Source organism: Echiichthys vipera, assembly GCF_963691815.1.
Source record: "Echiichthys vipera genome assembly, chromosome: 21".
NCBI lineage: Eukaryota > Metazoa > Chordata > Actinopteri > Perciformes > Trachinidae > Echiichthys > Echiichthys vipera.
This window is the reverse complement of record NC_139846.1, coordinates 21458325-21478475: the sequence shown is the minus strand read 5'-3', so window position 1 is coordinate 21478475 and position 20151 is coordinate 21458325. Positions and strand designations below refer to the sequence as shown.

The 20151-nt window shown below is 41.4% G+C and overlaps 1 protein-coding gene across 2 annotated transcripts in view; it reads left to right on the top strand.

Annotated features, from left to right (window-relative positions):
• LOC310963479 (outer dynein arm-docking complex subunit 2-like) overlaps positions 1 to 20151 on the top strand; it is a gene marked incomplete at both ends in the record, with an annotated part of 86352 nt that overhangs the window by 19937 nt on the left and 46264 nt on the right. Inside the window, 10 exons of one of the 2 annotated variants that reach the window (XM_083936331.1) lie at positions 442 to 588; positions 956 to 1165; positions 2901 to 3134; positions 3871 to 3981; positions 4661 to 4815; positions 11101 to 11281; positions 11389 to 11450; positions 13835 to 13949; positions 17139 to 17327; positions 17560 to 17781. In XM_083936331.1, coding sequence (XP_083792457.1) covers positions 442 to 588; positions 956 to 1165; positions 2901 to 3134; positions 3871 to 3981; positions 4661 to 4815; positions 11101 to 11281; positions 11389 to 11450; positions 13835 to 13949; positions 17139 to 17327; positions 17560 to 17781 — 1626 coding nt within the window. Of the gene's footprint in view, positions 1 to 441; positions 589 to 955; positions 1166 to 2900; positions 3135 to 3870; positions 3982 to 4660; positions 4816 to 11100; positions 11282 to 11388; positions 11451 to 13834; positions 13950 to 17138; positions 17328 to 17559; positions 17792 to 20151 lie in introns of those variants that run through there. The other variant, XM_083936332.1, reaches the window with a different exon arrangement.

Below are 20151 nucleotides of genomic sequence, written 5' to 3'. Positions count from 1 at the left end.
AAAATCAAAGACCAGATTCAAAGCACTTGTTGACTTAGTATTGTTGTAGCTTCTAAGTTGCTGATCGCTAGGGCACTGTTCTAAAATTATATGTGTGTGTATATATAGCAACTGTCAAAACATATTCTGGTTTGCTAACTCTTTATTAGTTTCAGTCTTTCAGCGCTAATAGTGTTCTTACTCATCTTTGGGGGCCATAGCTAATGGTTTCTGGGCTTGGCGCTCAGTGCTCTGTTAGCCACAGTGTTTACCACCACAAAGCTGAACACTTACCAGGCTGTGGTATAAACAAAACAACCCCAGCAGGAGTTGTATTATGGGGGGGAAACAAGAGAGGGAGGGTCCTCCTCCCAAATCTCTGCTTAGTATTTAAATTTCACCTCCTCTTTTCCTTTTTTGTCTCCCATTTTCATTCATTCATGTTTGGTATTGTTATTTCAGGGAGGCGACCAGACAGCGACTGTGCTCACTCTGTGTGCCATGATGGACTTTAATTTGATGCAGGAGACGTGCCAACTGGCCATCCGGGATGTAGGTGGCCTTGAAGTCCTCATTAACTTGTTGGATACAGATGAAGTCAAATGCAAAGTGAGTTCCTGTGCCAAAGCTGGACCTGGATGGCCTGCAGGCAAAAACAGAGCCGACAGTGTGTGCCAGCCTGTGTTTTAGTTACAGAAACATTAGTGCTGGGTAGAGCATGCCTTTAAAGACACGGGGTAGCAATTATTCTTCAGTGTGCCTAATGACTTGTGGGTGCTTTTTAACCTGATTTTATTACGTCTTGTTGTCTATTTTTAGTAGTAATCTGGGTGAATGTTTTGCTGCTAGATAGCTCTGTGTGTGCTCTCAGTACAGATGGAGGCCTCATGTTGGCATAGACATAGTAATTTCTTTTCCATAAAACAAAAAATATTTTTCTGAGTGTGTGTAAAAGTTATTGTTTGTGTGTTTTTAGATCGGATCTCTGAAAATCCTCAGAAAAGTAAGTCACAACGTGCAAATTCGTCGAGCCATTGTTGATATGGGAGGCCTGCAGAGCATTGTGACGATTCTGGACTCACCGGTCAAGGACCTCAAGGCCTTAGCTGCCGAGACTGTGGCTAACGTTGCCAGGTTCCGCAGAGCAAGGAGAACGGTCAGGCAGTACGGCGGTATCAAAAAACTGGTGAGCATAAGCACCGTAAAATGTAAATTTTGGTCAGTGTAACATAAAAGAAAAGTTAAAAGTCTCTGTAATGCCAATGTGAAGAGCAGCAGCAGGAGAGAACACCGCAGACTATAACCTGATCTTTCTGTATGAGCGTGAAGGATTTTTTTAATGTCCTATGGTGGGAGATTTTCCATTAAAGGGGACATATTATGCAAATTTTAGGGCCATACTTAGAGACCCCCTCCTGAAAAGCCCCGTCTGGTCTGCGTTTCTGGATCTTCTGCATTTGCGCTCTCGGGGTCACTGCACCCTCATTGCAGCCAGGGATTGACTGTAACGTTACTGTAGCACCAGTATAGTATACTTGTGACATCACAACCATAGAGAAGTCCTGACAGCTCATTTAAAGGCACAGTTTCTGAATGATTCTGTGCGTCCTGAAGAACATGGCTTGTCATTTCCGGTCCAGGCGTGAGGGAAAGAGGCTTAAGTCAAAAGCTCTAAAACATTGCAATCCATGGATCCCCACAACAGGGGAATGACTGTAGCAGCACATTCTACCTATATATATATATAGCATGGTGTGACATCACAACTGTACAGAAGTCCTGGCGACTTTCTGAAAGGCACAGTCTCTGCATATGGACTGTGTGCATTTCTCTGTGGATGTGATGCTTTCACAGTATTTATGTAGCACCTCAACTTGCTTTATAATAAATAAATAAAAAGACATTAATGAAATCTAACCTTTTGAAATATGGGACCTTTAAAACACTTGTCTGTTTATGTCTGTGTCTGCTAATTTGTGATTTAGTACAACCTTGTTTGTACTAAACCACAGACACCTTGGAACCTTTGGACAAACAGGTGCTTTTTGGTGCTGGGATACGGTGTGATCCACTTATTACCATACTGTAAAATGTAAATCATCCAGACTACGAGGAAAGAAGAAGAGATGAGTGGTTGCTCTGTATAATAGATAACATACAGTATAATGGATATAATAGAATAACGTCCAGACTACGTTTTTATACATAGCAAATCAATCACCCATTCATGCCCTTTTCACACTGTACACACTTGCCAGATGACCTATCCATCCTTTTTCATTCAGTCTTTGAAAACCTTAGAGTGGGTACTTTGGTAAAACAGATAGAATGTCCCCTACATCCTCTGACCTGCATTCATGTTTGTTGTCAGAGGGACCTGTGATTAAAGCCTCCATGCCTTGTATATTTTCCTCAGCCCCAAATCGGATGTTCTCATGTGCAAGTCACTCACAGAGGCAGATTAATTTCACGCTACGCTACGAGACCACCTTTGAACTGCGCTGTGTGTAATAGCTTTGCCTGCTCTGTCTCACTGGCCAGGAACTATGGATTAGAACACTGAATGATGGCCATAAACCGTCACACTGGGCTTTTCAGGCCTAACATCAACATCTATCCTGACAGTTTTCCACTCGTAGCATCTCTGGCTTTTTCATCCTTGCAGACACAGTCATAATACAATTTTAATTACACCCTTAATCACAGCCAACAACTTGCTTTTCAAATCTGGAACCATCCATTATCACTACACTCCTGCAAGCAAACTTCCAGAGTCCTTGTATTGATGTCAAGTTCACTGAGTTTATGTAAATGTGTGTATGGAAGTGTTTTGCTTAAACACGTGGTGGTCGGACAGGTTGTTTGCACACATTTTTATGTTTATCCACATGTAAGTCTGAGTCCCTCGTCTCTCTGCTCAGGTAAAGCTGCTGGACTGTGTCCCTAATTTAGCCAACCTGAGTGCAAACCAGGAGAAGGATGTAGAGGTGGCTCGCTGTGGCTCTCTGGCACTGTGGAGCTGCAGCAAGACTACCAAGAACAAGGAGGCCATCCGTAAGGCTGGGGGTATCCCTCTGCTGGGTCGCCTGCTCAAGTCTCCACATGAGAACATGCTTATTCCTGTGGTCGGCACCCTGCAGGAGTGTGCCTCCGAGGTGAGAGGGGCCAAGCCATGGTCTGTGTATAAAAACCTACAAGTCTGATTCTTTAAGACATAAAAGATACAGCACAACACAAACAGTTTATCCTGTAAATGTGTGAATTATTTTTTGAGAGGATAAGGCTGTTGATATTTATTTTGTTTTATTGTTAACTAATCCGGTGAAATGCCCAAAGCAACAATGAATTGACCCTATCAACATGTACAGTTTGTGTGTACAAAGCCTGATATATCTTATTCCTGTGTGCCATAGAGCTCCTCCAAAAACTATTAAAAACACACCAGTGAGCCACACTGTTGCACTGAGTGACAAGTCTCTTCATTACAATGCACACACACTGTTTTAGTCAGTCCCACATACCAGAGCACCACATTTGTATTCTTCTTCAAATTTCCATCATGCACACACTTATTAAAGTTTGCAAAAAAACTGCAATGTCCCCCTGTTTTAACTATTGAGAAATGAAATAGCATGGGAGATGTTGACACTAAGAAAAATGATAGTATAGTGCCAGCCTCAACATTAAACTATTGTAATGTAATTTACCAGAATACCAACAATGCTGCATACACAATAAATGAGATGTAAAAATATTTGTTTAACATAGAAATATACAAAATTATGAAATATTTAATGGTAGAAAATAATGCCAAAAGTTCAATAGTTGTTATATGAAACTAACATCCGACATATTAATTAAAGATTTGTTGATGTTGTTGTGTCACTACAGGAAAGCTACAGGATTGCCATTCAGAGTGAGGGCATGATCAAGGATTTGGTCAAAAACCTAAGCAGTGACAATGATGAGCTGCAGATGCATTGCGCCAGTGCAATCTTCAAGGTACCTGTTCTCTGCACATTTGCACAGTCACATTTTTACATTTGTAATTGTTTAAGTCATGCCAAAGGGGTAAGACTAGATACGTGAAACTTCTACTCATTTGTGTCTTTATGTTTTTTGTAAGAATTTTTATATAGAGTTTGATATGTTTGCTGTTTATTTTATGTGTTATTGTTTTGTTTTGTATTTTGTTACACGTTCAATCATAAGCACTATCCACACGGGACTAGTATTACCGAGGATCTCTAGCAATTTGTTATAATTGTGGGGGTCATCTGTGATCTTAATCCCATACGAATATATGTAGAAACGTAATTCTGCCACAAATTACCCACCTATTCCGTCATACACAGAGGTCATGTGGCCTCAGACTTCACTTATCTTGTGGTCCACTAATAATACTAGTCCTGTGCGAATAGGGCTATAGCAGAGTTTTAGGTTTCTCCCTGCTCCAACACACCTGACTCTAATGATTAACAAACCTCTGACAAGCCTCATCTACTTGATAACGAGCACTTCATTAGACTCAGGTGTGTTAGAGCAGGAGAAACCTAAAACATGCAGGGCAGTAGCTCTCCAGGAGCAGGATTGGGCACCCCTGGGCTATAGTCTATGAGTCTGTCAGACTTTGTCTCAAGAGGACTTCATGTAGATCTTGACCCTCTCTTTTGCTTTGCAGTGTGCAGAGGACAAACAAACTCGCGACCTGGTGCGAAAGTACAAAGGTGTGCAGCCGTTGGTTTCCCTGTTGAGTAAAGCGGACAACAAGCAGCTCCTGGCTGCTGCCACTGGAGCCATCTGGAAGTGTTCCATCAGTATGGAGAATGTGGCTAAGTATGTCGGGACTCAGGGTCTCACCTTATTACCTCTCAACACGTATGGACTCTCACACACACATAAAGACACACACTTAACATACCAGAGATACAGAAACGCATTCTAGCCATTTATTTCAGGACGAATGTTTTCCTTCCTTATGTGTTCGTAATTACTGGTAACAGATTAGTATGACTTTGGTAAATCAATCATTGTTCATAGGAACAACAATCTAATGAGGCTCAGTGTAAAAGGGGTTAATAGTAATTAGACATTTCACACACACGGGCTTATAACTATAGGAAAATATGTTTCCTAAGATGATGTGGTTAACAGCACTCTTACAGTATGTGAAAACAGCACACCAATAAGTGGTCCAACCGACTTGCGTGCATTATGGTTGTCATGCCATCAGCATATGTTATTTTTATGGGGGGCTTTTATTCATTCACGACTAGCTGTTTCACTTTTTCCACTCATATTCTGTTGTCATATCTTCCGTTTCTTTACCATTGTGTCTGGTTGAAGTGATTACTCGCATAAAATGTAAAGTTTTTGTATGGATTCTATTCGCTCTGATCTTTTATGTGAGTGTTTGCTGCTAGAATTCAGTCTTTTCCACCATTAACAAAGGCCCAAGTCAATGTGCTGATTTTATAGAATTCAGTGATGTGTTATTCGAGGCCTGTTAGTATTGAACCAAATGTAGGCATACTGAAAGTATCAGCCTTGAGATGGTGTCAGAAGACGTGGGCTGACAGAGCCTTTAATCATTTGTCATGTAAGGCAGAGGTTTATTTAAGTGTCATTTAGCCTGGTTCACTCAGCAGTGACATTTCTGGAATGGTTTTTGACTTGTACTTTATGTCAGATGATCTTTAAGTCAGTAATTTTCCCTCTAAAATAAATAATGCCCAAAGACCGTGCCCTGGCAGCCCCGTACATTTCCACTAGTGCTCCCTTGAAAGAATGATTTAGCTTTATTTATTTTCTTATTCAGTGTGAGGCCTGGGACATAATATATAACCCACATGCAGTAATTTAATACCTTAGTAACATATTAATCAATTCAGAACCTTTTCTCTTCAGTGTAGCCAAGACACCGATAAGACATTGTCATTGACTTATTTGAATGATAAAGAGTTTTTATGAATTTTAAGGCTTTAAAATGAGATTATGTGAAAATGCTTTTCTTCTGACTCACAAATGCTGCTTGTTCAAACTGCACTGGAATCCTAGAAATAACAAAAAAGGATCCGTAGCACTCACAAGGATCTTCATCGCTTCATATATCATAACTGACAGAACGATATCCTACATTTAAAGTCTAAGTTAAGTCCTCCCAACTGGAACCGAGTGTCTGCTGCCACATCTAGTTAAGAGATGATTCCTTTACAGGGGCAGGAGCATGACAACAACGTTCCTTTAAAGAAAGATGGATCAGATCAGATCAGATCCCTGTTTAACCCACGTCATCAAAGAAAATCATTTTACTTCAATAATTAGTGGGACTTTTACTCAGACCATTTTGTTCAGGGTACAAAATTAAGTCTTGTATTATGTGAAAATGTTCTTAAAAAACAAACTGCACCTTGGTGATGATGATTTAAACTTCACACTGGCAATGAGTAATGTGGCAGCGTAATACACTTGCTGTCAGTACAGTTTCTCTGCCATATGTAATAACGTGGCACTCTGTTGCTATGTAAAATACTCATATTACTACTGATAATTACAATAATACACATAATTATAATGAAGCCATTAAGGAGCAGAGGCATGACATTAACATTCCTTTAAAAGAGGATGGATTAGATCAGTTCACTGCCTATTTTTTAAAAGATATTTTCAGGCATTTTGTGCTTTATTTTTAGATCGTAGACAGCGAGGAAGGGGGGGGGGGGGGGGTCCTGTAGCAAAGGGCTCGGACCCACTGCAGCAAAGACCGTCTATTTAACCCGTCCCCATCAAAGAAAATCATTCATTACTTAAACTGTATTTAAATGATTATGATCATTGAATGAATAAATAAAGATAGTGGCATGACTTTTACTCTACAGTCAGGCAGTTCTTGTTTCATGGTATAAAATCAAATAATTATTTAACGTAAGATTTTCTTTAAAAAAAAGAAACCGCAGCCTAGCGCTGTGATAAAACAAGTTAACTCCACTGGCCATGAGTAATGTGGCAGCTTAATATGCTCGCTGCCAGTACAGGCTCCCTGCCACACGTAATGACTTGTCACACTGTTGCTATGTAAAATACTTATATTTCTACTGATAATAACAATAATAGAAATAATTATAATGGTGCCATTAATCACATGTAAACCGCATTTAGTGACACTTCATTTACAAACACTGAAGCACTTTGCACTTCTACTCTAAATTTAACATGTCACAAAGGTGAGAGTGTCATAATATGAATGGAGTTTTCATTCTGCGGTTTATTTCCTACGTGTGTTATGCTTTATTTTGTTTCTGGACGATGTGTGCGAGTGGATCTGTGTTTTTCATGCTCTCTCAGGCTTGTTTGAATCACTTAAAATGTCTAGGTCAGGCAAGAGCTTGGAACTTACTGACCGAGTCATTACTGTCAAAAAGGAAAGGCTGCTAATGGTAACAGGATTTTAGGGGCATGTGCTCATTTCAGAATCAATCAAAGGCTGAGTGGTGTACAGAAATGAAAATCATTTTGGAACATATTTTGCTACAGCAATAATGACAGGCAGAGAGAGGATTTTTTCGTCAAACGAATCAGACCTTGTGGCTCACAGCAAACAACATGGTTTTCTTTTATGTGACTGATGATGTGCGTGGTCTGGACAGTATAGGTCGCGGGACCTACACTCAAGACAAGTAGCAGCATGTGTTAGCCATTTTCCTGATTAATGATGCATCAAAATGAGAGATGATTGATGCCCCAAAATATAATTACATTCATGAGTTAAGTGTGTGTTTAAAGACCGCATAAGTGTATGACTTCCACTATTACAGAGAGGGCTCCACGTGGTCCAACTGGTACTAAGAGACTTTGCAAAGGTTCAGCTTGGAAACACTGAAACATTATGTTGTACGCATTTATGGACGCATCGATATGTGGTCCCCTAAGCTTGTAAACCGAGTTGTTCTGGACACACAAAAACGCTGTAAAAAGCCTTAAACAAAAGAGCGAGGGAATAACTTTGCAATGGAAAGTCACCACTGCCAAGTCTGAGACTGTATTTGCCAGCACAGTAATGTTTGGGGTCAAGATTGTGGGGTTTGCTTCCAATTACTGACTACCCCACCATCTTACCTCTGTGCCTGCACTGTGATGACCACACCATAATTGCCCCTCCAAGTAATATTTCTTCTTACCTCACAACAGTTATTTGCTCGCCCAAGTTTTTCACTGCTCTGCTGCTTCCTTTCACGTTAAAAAGATCAGTCTGTCTGTGGAACAAGCAACTATCTCTCTCTTCATGGTCAGTGATGAACATCTCAGGGTCCATATAATGTCATACTTTCACTTGAGCCTTCCTCAAAGGGGATTGTTATGCTCATTTTAAGAGTCATACATGTATTTTGTGTTTCAATAGAGCATGTTTATATGCTTTACTGTTCAAAAAGCACATTATTTTTCTGAATCTGTCTGAATCTGAATATATTTTTAATCCCCCTCTGAAAGGCTCTTAGGTTTTATTGGTACAATAAAACATTACAAAAAGGCGAAGGACAATTGCTGCAATACAACATTACAAGTAGACATATTAACAACTGTATGGTGTTAAAACATACATGAACTACAGCTTTCCTATTCTTAAAGATATGTTTTACATAGTTGTTTAGAGTGTTTGTCATTGTATTTTAATAGTATTGTTTTTAATATTTAAAATATTTTATGGTATTTTTTTCCTCACCTGTAGTTTTTTAATTGAAATGTTGCAGTACTGTTCTTTAATGTTTATTTCCTGGACGTTTACTGTGCACACCGAGCACCAAGGCAAATTCCTTGTATGTGAAACCTTACTTGGCAATACGACTCTGAGTCTGATTCTGATCCTGAAAAGACATTAGGAAATTAAGACAAGTATAGCACAGTGATTTATATGGATCTGAGAGGTTGATTGTGGCTTTGGGTTTTGGGTAGGTATGTTTCTTATGGGGATGGCTAATGAGTAATAACCAAACAAGGTGCAAGAAAGACAAGGTGGAGAGAATAATCACAGAGGATGTGGTTCATTTTAATGTGAACTGAACATTTGAGTCTCCTGGCCGGCATGCAAGGAAGATTCTGATTGGTCATGTTTCTGGGTCTTTTGCATCTGCAGCCGGGGAATGACTGAAGGGGCACTGTGGTGGAGCTTTCTACCTACAGTATAGTATAGCTGTGACATCACAGCTGTATGGAAGTCCTGACAGCTTGTTTTGAAGGCACAGATTCTGAATATGGGCTTTGTGCATTTATCTGTGAGTGTTTTGATAGTTTTACAATATTTACAAAAGCTCCTTGATCTGCTTTATAATACTATTCTCACTTTTTTACAATATGGGCCCTTAAAAGAAATAGTTAGAATAAAAGTCAGCATTTAAGCTTTCTCTACTTACTTGAGTGAGAAGAATAAAGAAAGAGAAAAATCAATTAATAAATAAATCATAAAAAAATCTGCTGCACAGAAGCCCCACTGTGGTTCCTGTGTCTTCTGACAGGTTTTAATAAGCTTCCCATTGTGTGCCGCCCAGTGTTTGCAGTAGAAGCCACTTCAGGCAGCCTTGTGCTCTGTTACTCTTGCCATCACGTAATTACTTCTGCTGGGATTGGCTTTACTAAAATAGGCATGACTCACCATTCATTTATCAAAAGTTATGTCTGTGTTCACAAGATAATTGTATTGTAGTCAACAGCAGATGACACTTCAGTGATGGTATAGGAAAACCATTGTTTTTCTTGATGGTAAACTTCAGTGAAGTTAACCTTGGCAGCTTCTCTGTTCATTAGCAGTGTTTTCACTTGCGAGAATAGGCTGTGTGTCGGTGGACCCTGACCAAAAACCAAATGACCTTGGCCCTCTACAATAGCTTAAACGGACCATGATGCCAGCAACCGTAACTGTGAATAAAAACAGTCATAGAACTTAACTGTACATCAGAGAGTTTGTTGAGGTTTTTTGCGACCGCATTATATCCCTTTTAAATGTTTACTGTAGTTTACCACTCTATAGCATTGGCAAACAAGGCAAAATCACAGCAAAAGAGGGAGGGAGAGATTCCAAGCCGCAGCAAAGCTTTGGTTATGCAAAGGGACAACTGTGAGCAGTCGTGGGAAAAGTGCCTACTGCTGGGTTATAATAAGAGATCTATGCCCACTGTAGGGCACTGTAGCTGCTACTTGTCACTTAGGACAACTAATAGCGTTTTTAGCCACACTAGTGATGGGCTCTGGTAATCATGGCAAAATTGTCGGTTTGTTGGTTTGTCCCTCAGCTAGTCAGGCCACCACTTCGAGTCTAGACTGATATATCTCAACACTTATTGAATGAATTGCCATAGAAGATTTACAGACCTTTCCCCAGAGGATGAATCATAATGACTTTGACGGTCAAACTTTTCACCAAATTTGGTACAAACATTCATGGTTCCCAGGTGATGTATCCTAAAAGGCTGACATGTAGTTTCGAGTGAAATGTCTCCACAACTACAGCATTTGTTAGATCGCCATGAAATGTTGCATAATGTATTAATTTCCCACTCGGAATGAATCAACCTCCACTCTAACTTTATTGTCCCAGAGGGGAAATTTGTCTTGCAAACATAGAACACACAGGAACGAAGTTCACAGACTCAGGTACGAAATACATAATTAAATACATGAATGCATCAAGTGACAACAGTATGCCACTGCAAAAACCATCATCATCAGCCTCCCATAGTTAAATGGGAAACCAACCGTCCCATTTAACTAATGTGGGGTGATAATGATGGTGATTTTTTTAGCAATTAATCACAACAGTATCTTTTTTTCCCTAGCTCCATCATCAGGTCAAATTAGTAATCTCTGACCAAACACCAGGAGAACCATCAGCCTCAGCTGTACTTGATGTACTTGATGCACTTTATGCACGTGATGTTTATTGCTAATTAGCAAAAGCTAACATTGCCATTGTGAGGCTGACATTCAGCTCAAAGGAAATCTGTACCTAAGCACAGCTCTCAGGGCCACGAGCATGGCTGTAGACTCTATCAGTTGATGAAATAAATGTGACAAAACAATGTGAAGTGATTAGTTAATACAATGGCTGCTACCTTTCTCCACCCTTGTAAGGTTTCAGGAGTACAAAGCCCTGGAGACGCTGATTGGCCTGCTGACTGATCAGCCTGAAGAAGTTCTGGTAAATGTAGTGGGAGCCCTGGGAGAGTTTGCTCAGATACCTGCTAACAAGGCCACCATCCGCAAGTGTGGAGGCATCAGGTCGCTAGTTAACCTGCTCACTGGAACAAACCAGGCATGTTTAATTTTCTCTTGCTGTAAAACAGGTCATCTCATCTTTAACCCATGCTCCTACAGTATATTAAATCATGCATGTACTTTTTATTTGTGTCGTTTTACCAGGCACTGCTCGTGAATGTAACCAAGGCAGTGGGAGCCTGTGCTACAGATATGGACAACATGGCGTAAGTCTCTGTCTCATCCAGGACATCCAACCAGCTAACATGGTCTTATACAAGGCAAACAGCCCCATGTGGGGTAAAATGTCATTAGTGGCTTGCTCACTGTCATTACTGAATTACTTCCAAACACATATTCTTGGCTGGTTATTTATGTCATATGTTTTTACAAGGGAATGACACCAATTCCAGGATCCAAACACAGTATCATTAACCTGTCATGGGCTGATGCTGAAAGAAATCTACGCATGTTCTTTTACTTTGTAATATGCAGGTACTTTCCTCTTTCATCCCCAGCTTAATGACAGATTTTAAACGCTTTGTTTATTATACCTGCTGTGTTAAATATGGTTGTGGTGTAATCCCTGGTGCTTTACTATAGCTCTGTGGTAACTGTCAGGATTTGAGCTGGTCAGACGAACATACCTAAAGGCCTACCCTGTCCAAGACTACATGGCTGGGAAAACGCAGTGAACCACAGTCCAGAGCAGTCTTTGTTCTGTGTTCATTTGACCTCACCCTCAATATTGCACAACATTGTGGAGCTTCCATCTGTGTCTCATTGCTTTTACAAGGCTGTTATGGACTACAAGACCCTTCTTAATTAGTTCTGGACACAAATACAACTTAATGTCTGACTTTACATTGTTATTTAGCAATTAATGCTACCATATGAGCCTATTACATTTGTTTGGAGGAAAAACCAAGGGTTCAATAAAAAGTGATGCATGTCAAAATAAAGCCACTAAGTGTGGTAAACTTTGCACAAGAGGAGAAGTGTTTTACGCTGGTGCATCATGTTCTCCATGTTTTCTCACGTTAGGTATATTTAGGGCGGAACATGTCATTTTTCAGCTTTTACACTGAGCTGTAAACAGAAACGTTCTTATTTCAACGGCCGCTTGTATGTTGTGTATGTTTTGTGGTGATTGCTTATTTTGAGACATGTATGTGTACAGTCGTTTGCAGAGCACTTAACATAACTCACATTTGATTGTTTCCTGCACCAACCGACACCGTTTTTCAGATTCCCTGTGATTAGACGGTATTTGGCTCGCTCACAAATATGATGATGGATGTATGATACCACACGGTTAGCTACAACATTGTCAGTTAACATGACTTCATTTCAGCAACAGAAACTTTCTGTCTACTACCACCTTCTGTTGATCAGCGCAATCATTCTCTCATCATCATTTTGATGCAGGTCATCCATAACTACTGAAAGCCCAAAACAAACACCAATCCCTTTCAAGTTTTCCATGAAATAAGCGCATGTTTGTTTTCATTCTCAACCAGTAGGCAATGTGTGGTTAATGACATAGCACTTCCTCCAATGAATCCTATGTAGCTACAAGAGTGAACACACGTTGTTTAGTGCCTCCCGGGTTTGTGGTCTCCTCCTCTAATCCATCACTGTCAGCTGCAACTTCATTGCTAATCTGTTTCATACCTGCTTCATGGGAAGACTTAGCTGTTTTGGCGGATGATATGACGCTTCACTTTTGTTTTTGGTCCGGATTTAAGAGGCCCTGCAGACTGGAATCTGATGTTATGATCCCTGTAGACTGATTTATGTGCAAACGGAAGACAGATGGCGCAGGGGACGTCCCTGATGAGTGTTCGCTCGTTGCCAGTCACGGAGATACTGTGATTAGGGAGTGTTTAAGTAATTATGACAACATTCAATGTCGGCCTTGTTGGTGGAAGCACACATGGGGAACACGTTACATGTTATTTATACCAGACAACGGGTGCACTGTGGCGTAATTCTTTGGGTTCATAGACCCTGACTGCAGTTTTGACTACAGTCATGTATAGGACATGAAATACAGTTCATGCCTAAGTAAACTTCACTCAGACTTTATGAAATATAGAGGGATCTGTCTCTGGCTCTGTTTGATTTGGAAGAGGTCCTCTTTTTGGCGCTGGTTGAAAAACAAGCCACCAACATAAAGTGTAAGTTTGTCTCCGGTTCTATTTATAAATCCATATATGAAGGCTATACACAGACATATGTACATTAACCTCTGGCCCTAGCATGCTGAGCTTTCCACACAGAGGGATTTGAGTGAACAGACAGTGAGTGGGTTTCAGGCCAAGAGAGGAACCGTGAACAACTAAAGGAAGGCATGATGTGATCAAAAGCCAATGCTGAAATCAATCCATGTTTTGATCCTACTTGGCTGTAGTTGTATTGAGCCTGCTGCTGGCCAGACTGATACTGCCGGAGCTCTGAGAAACAAACAAATTACAATTTACATTTGCAGAAAATTATGCTTAGTAAAAGATCTAAATTAAACATTACACGTTTTTCAGTCTTTCTTATTCTTTCCTTTCTCTTTTTTCCTCGCCTCTTACAGTACTTTCTGTCTCTCTCTTCTTTACAGAATCATTGACCAGCTTGATGGAGTCCGCCTGGTGTGGTCCTTGTTGAAAAACCCCAGTGCAGATGTTCAGTCTAGTGCTGCTTGGGCCCTTTGTCCGTGCATTAAGAATGCGAAGGTACAGTAAAGTACATTTGTCTTCTGCCTCTGTCCTGTGTCTGTGCGAGGGAAGCACACTAAAGGCACATAGATTGCCTCTAAATCAAAGAGGTCTGCAGAGTTCGTGTCGTTTCAGAATCAAGGGTTATCCCACTCACAAAACAGAAGCATGCTTATATCAGCACGCTTGTCTCCTAAGCTCCACTCCAACCTGCTGCTGGGAGGTTAGCGGGGGCAGAGCTGTGTCAGAGGGAGCTTACTTGAACCTCAGGCTAATATGAAGCAGAGAAGCCTCTTTGGCACACTTGGATTGGTGAATTGGGAAGCAGGCAGGGAGAAAGACTGAGTAATATCCTGTGGCATGGCTTCTGATTTCCCAGCTGAAAATCTTCCTTCAACATGCTACGAGTTACAGGGACACACGATCCACACATAGAGCATAAGGAACCAGACAGCTTCCGTAAAGCCACTTTTCTAATGAAAACACTGCACACATACCACGGATACTACTTCTAGACTTTTAGATATAACTCTGCCTAGAATAAAATTAGAATAAAAGCCTGAAGGTCCATAAAGAACTCCACTGATTTTACATGTTTAAATCGTATGTAGGCATTTGAGGTATGTCTTCAGAAGTAGTTGTGGGAGGTCTGATAAATGTCCTCAGGTGATGTCACTTGAGTCAGACTCAAAACTTCTGAAGCTTAGAAGTTTGAGAATGCAAACAATCTGGAGGTGTGGAGTTAAAAAAAAGGGATCTTAGCAAACCTCTGTAGCCCACTGATCTCTGCTGAAGGCTATAGGATCCAGGCTACATTAGCCACTGCTAGCATAACACACCTGAATCTCAGGCTGAACTCTCAGTGGTAGAGTTGCATTGTGGGTAATGTAGGTACCAGGTTTTGACAAGAGAGAATAATGTGTAGAATCAGATAGATGATATCTCCTGCTACCTCCATTTTATTTCAGTCATTATATCAGCTTCAGTCAGACAGTGTTATAGGTCTGCAATGCTAAATCAGTGCAGCACTGTTTTAAAAAATCATGAGCTCCTTTATGCCATTGTGTTAGTCAACTCTAATTAAAGTTAAAACACTAACAGGTCTTTGATCCCCTGTACACTATTATTTCCAACTACAAACATGTTGCTGTTCTATTAGATTATCACTGTGATTAAGGTAAACAGTTGGACAATCTGGTTACATTTAAAGAGATATATTGGGCCCAGACAGGTGTCTTGGGGGTGAATTTTTTCTGGCTAGAATTTCTCCAGCCCAGGAGTGTATCGAAAATGATGCATGGCAACCATATGGAGAGAGAGGGGGACTGCGGACCTACTATTGAGCGCTAACCAAGTTTGACAGTGTTTGTCTGGACGTTTGTATGCCAATTTTGAAAGAAATTCATGAACATGCTTTTTGGGTGATTTTACTGGGGCAGGGGCAATGACAAGAGCTAAATAGTGCTCTCGGCCCATCAAGTTGAGGAACCTGATACAGCAGCTTCGGTGCAGTCGTTATTTAGATAAAAACTCCATGTGGTTTGTGTTAGCAGTTCTATAGTGGATTTATGATAAAGCCGTTGTATAAATGCATCTACTAGATGCTCCATACAAGTCTGCAGCCCCTCCACAGACACAGACAGACGCTGTGCTCTATGCCCACCACGACTTAAACTTGAACACCATACTGTCAAAACTTAATAGAGTATCATTTAATTATCTTTTTTCTTCAATTAAGGAAGTAGGAACCTCTCAGTAACACGTAATGGGGTGTGTCATTAATTTGCCTGGATGCAGAAGCACATTTAGATGCTTGATTTATTTTTCCTTTACATTATAGCCATGTATATTACAGAAGCCTGATTACTACAGAGAAGGGGTGATGGCACGCTTCTGCCATTCTAAGGTTGGGCCTGCTCCCCTCAACGTGAGATCACGCACAGCAGATGTGTTTTCTATTTCATTTCAAGCTGGGTAAGAGGAGGGGAGTGAGAGGATAGCTAGAAAGGTCTCTCCGTGTGCAGCCTCATAATGTCGCGGTTTTCAGATCTGGGGGCCCGTCCAGGCCATGAAAGAGATTCTGGCTAGTCTATCGCAGCTGGTGGCTTGAGAGAGCTTCCTCTGTCGCAGGGACTCCCGGCCAGCCGTCATCAGTATTCCTGAGGAAGGGCTTCCTGTGTGTCGGGGGGTCAGCTCCTGGACCCAGATCCCTGCACTGCACACATGGCTCATCCTCTGGCACGGCATCACAGGACCCATACACCGCACCCTGGCGTGATCTCCGCTGTGAGCTCTCTGTTATAGAGAACACGGCAGTGCATCCAGCTCTCCTAAAGTAGCTGTATAACAAAACTGTAAATCATCTACCACTTTTTGTCAGTGATGAATTTGATGAAATCCCTCAATTTATAGAATGAAAAACAACCATACAGTGCGCATAAATTATGTGTTTACTGTACTCCACAGTGCTGTGCCATATATCAGCTCTGGACATGTAGATTGATGTTGAAATGGACTCAAATTAAGCGTTCTTTGAGATTTGCATCATCCATAATTGTATGCTTTTGGGGAAATTTCTGTTCTATTTTCAAAGCCCTGAACATCACAGACTCGGCCACCTTGATGTATTCTCCCATAGCTGGCGATATGGTGAGTTGTGATTTTAAACAGCGGCCTGATGTGCCAAGCCATCCTGAAACAAGTGTCTTTGCCAGCTCTTCCGCTGTGGTTCACTCAGCACTCCCTACTAGCCCCATAAGTGGCTGAGCGAGTCCTGTGGTACCAGCTGGTGCCATGAACTCAAACCATAAAGCCTAAGTCTACACTGTGTGTCAGTGTGAGGCAAAAGTTTTAAATGTTATCGTTGTAACAAGTTAGGGTGACAGTAGGAGACGTTGACAAAGATGTCAAAATGATTGCTTGTTCGCCCAGATCCACAGCACAGTTCTGCCGCAGGAGAGGGTGTTGTTCTTTCTGAAAGCATCTGTTTTACACAGATAAAGATAGTTCTGCACTGATGAGACTTTAATTGTTGCCTGATGAAAGTAATTTGTTTGTACTTATTTTCTGTCTTTTGTTTTGCCTGCCTTGCTCGAATGCCCCTGCATGCCTCTCCTCTTTCCTCAGTCATTACAATACCTCCCTCTTCATCATCCTCCCTGTTCATTTTAACGGAGCACCAGCTAATAACAGACTCTTTGACTATAGGATGCAGGGGAAATGGTGCGCTCCCTCGTCGGCGGATTGGAACTGATTGTTAATTTGCTGAAGTCAACAAACAATGAGGTGCTGGCAAGTATTTGCGCCGCCATCGCCAAAATAGCCAAAGACAAGGAGAATCTGGCAGTCCTTACTGATCATGGGGTAGTGCCATTGCTGGCCAAGTTGACTAACACGGTAAGTATACCTCACTGCTGGAGACAAACAACACTGCAGTTACTGTCAACATACAAATAACTGTTTTTATAATGGATTTTAGTTGGCCTTTTCCTACTCAGTGCAGCATAAACCCAGCTAATGAGAAGAACATAGTTAGATGTTGCCAAGAGTCTCTTGCAGACCTTGTTATCCTCTGAATTCTAAAGACTGTTCTCTGGGGACCAAAAGCATCCTGTTCTCCTCTCCACAGACTGATGATAGGCTCCGTCGCCACCTGGCTGAGGCCATCGGCCACTGCTGCATGTGGGGCAGCAACAGGGTATCCTTTGGTGATGCTGAGGCCGTGGCCCCCCTGGTGCGTTACCTCAAGTCAAAAGATGAGGCAGTCCACCAGAGCACAGCTATGGCCCTGTACCAGCTGTCCAAGGACCCCAACAATTGCATCATCATGCACGAGAAAGGAGTGGTAAAGGTCAGTTGTAGTGCAGGATTTATGACGCCTTACATCTGCTTTTTTGCTGCTAATTTACAAAGTAGTTATTTCTCTACTTTATTTGGTTCTTTTGAGACTAAATCTGGCGTAATTACATTGAGGAAAATGTGCTTTGGGCTCCCATCACCCTTGTTTTAGCGATGTGTGAAGAACACTGAGTAATAAACTTTGAAAAGCTGTGACTATTTTCAGAGCCTTTGACCGATGAAGCAGAAACAAAGTGGGTTTTATTCGGCGGCGGAAACATGACTCCACTTTCTAGCCGTCATGGGAATTCAGAAAAGCAAACAGCTCAGTGTGTGCGCAGTTACATTTCTCCGGTAGACCCTAGATGCCATTACAGCCCAAGTCAAAGGGCTGTAGCTGGGGGTAACTGTTGCTAAGGACTGTTCCTGGACGTCAGGGTAGAATGCAGCAGTGATATGGTTCAGGCCAAAGAGTGGGGTCAGAGCTGTTCAAGGCTAAAAGAGAACAATTATTTTTACCCCCAACTCTGTGAAGCTACATCCGCCAGCTTTCTTCATCATTGCAGTTGTGTTGTGCTCTTCCAAAAAGAAACAAGCATTGTTTTGTCTAACATTCAAGCCTGTCTGGCTGTTTCCATGCTCAGCTCCAGAGACTGTTTGTTTGTCTCTGACAGTGATGTAGAGATTTTATGTAAGATTATGCTGTAAGTGATGTCTTGTCACAGATTATCGTGTTCCCATATGTCAGCAGTTTGGGAAAACATTGCTATCTCATTCTCTAATTCAATCATGTTTAAAGAGAGACTTTCACATGAGAAATTGTTTTGCGACCACAGTGAATTAAACTACCTCCAGCCCCCCCCCCCCCCCCCCCCCACTAAATAACAACTGTGATATAAATTATGAAGTGGTTATGCCATTGCAGCCAGATATTTTTTCCCATGTTCATTAAATGCTGTACTCTAGCTTGATCTGCTGTTACAGTGCATGCGGTTCAACACTAGCCATAATTGGTAGCTGGACCGAACATTGGGTGTTCCGAAAGAGTGATGTCTAATTTGCGAAAGTTGTTAAGCTGAATGCTTTTTGTAGTTTTAGCCACGACAAAAAACTGGACATGCCGTCTTTTTTGCTCTCAGTGTGTGTCTATATTTGAAATTCTAGTGTGTATGGGCGTGAGTGTGTGTGCAAACGCCACCCTTTTTAATCTGTCTCTGTGTTTGCCCTTATTAATGTACCAGTTAGCAGTTGCAACACTACTCCATGATGTATTTTTGGACTTTTAAAGAGCTTAATTACCAAAGGTCACGTAATTGCACCAGCATTGTATTTGTTCTTAATCTCAGACATGGAAACACAACACAGGCAGCCCCATTGTTCAGTCTGGCCTCGGTCTCGGCCGGTCTGGGAGGGAGGCTGATACCTACCTGCCTGACCCCTGAGGAAACATTACAGTGTGTGGGAGCTTGTCAATTCAGTGTGCACTGTAATGTTCTGCTTCATGATATACAGGTAGGGAGACTGTGTCAAAACAATATCCCCAATACAGTAGTTGTGAATAGGTTGGAAAAGGGGTTTATCGAGCATTGATACAGCACCCTGTGTCTAATTTACGGCCCTGTGTAAAATTCTGGACTGCCTCTTTTATTATTGCAACTGTATTTCAAAGAGCTTTTCTGTGCCACTGAGAAGCTCTCAAAACATGTTCAACCACATGTAGTGTTCGATTTCGAAGGAGCGAAAGGTCTCTTTTACTCCGAAGGTGGTTTAGAAAGTAACTTTCCTCCGTAGCACTCTTAACGGTGTATGGTCCGGTCCCTTAAGATTCACAGGGGAAATCAAGCATTGAAAAGAAAGTATTTCACGCTGGAAAACGCATTAGTGTTTTTTACTTTACCCTTTCCAAACCCTTCAAATTTGGTCCAGAATCAATTAAATTATTTAGTGCAAACAGTACGAGTATTAAAACCTCTTCAAATAAAACACTTTGATAAGTTTTGGACACAACCTCCTGTCATTCACAAGTTCTTTTGTTGCAGAAATTTTCCGTCAACACATTTTCCCGCCGGCCTCTCAGATCGGACTTTATTCAGGTGCTCACTCTCACGGGAAATACATACCAGAGAAAATGAATCACCCTCACCGTTTGATTTGACATCCACTCTTGGTATCTCACAGTTTTATACGGATGTGCTTGGTTTTGTGTCATGTACAGAATCAACATGCCTTCCCCCTGCGCTTTACATCGCTTCCAAAAGCACTGGGGATTGTTTGCTGTATCCATAAATCCTTGTAGACAGCTTTAGCCAGCTATTTGTATTAAAGAGGCTCTTTCATAAGAAACGCTTTGCAACAGTAAATTGATGAAAATTACAAAATGCGG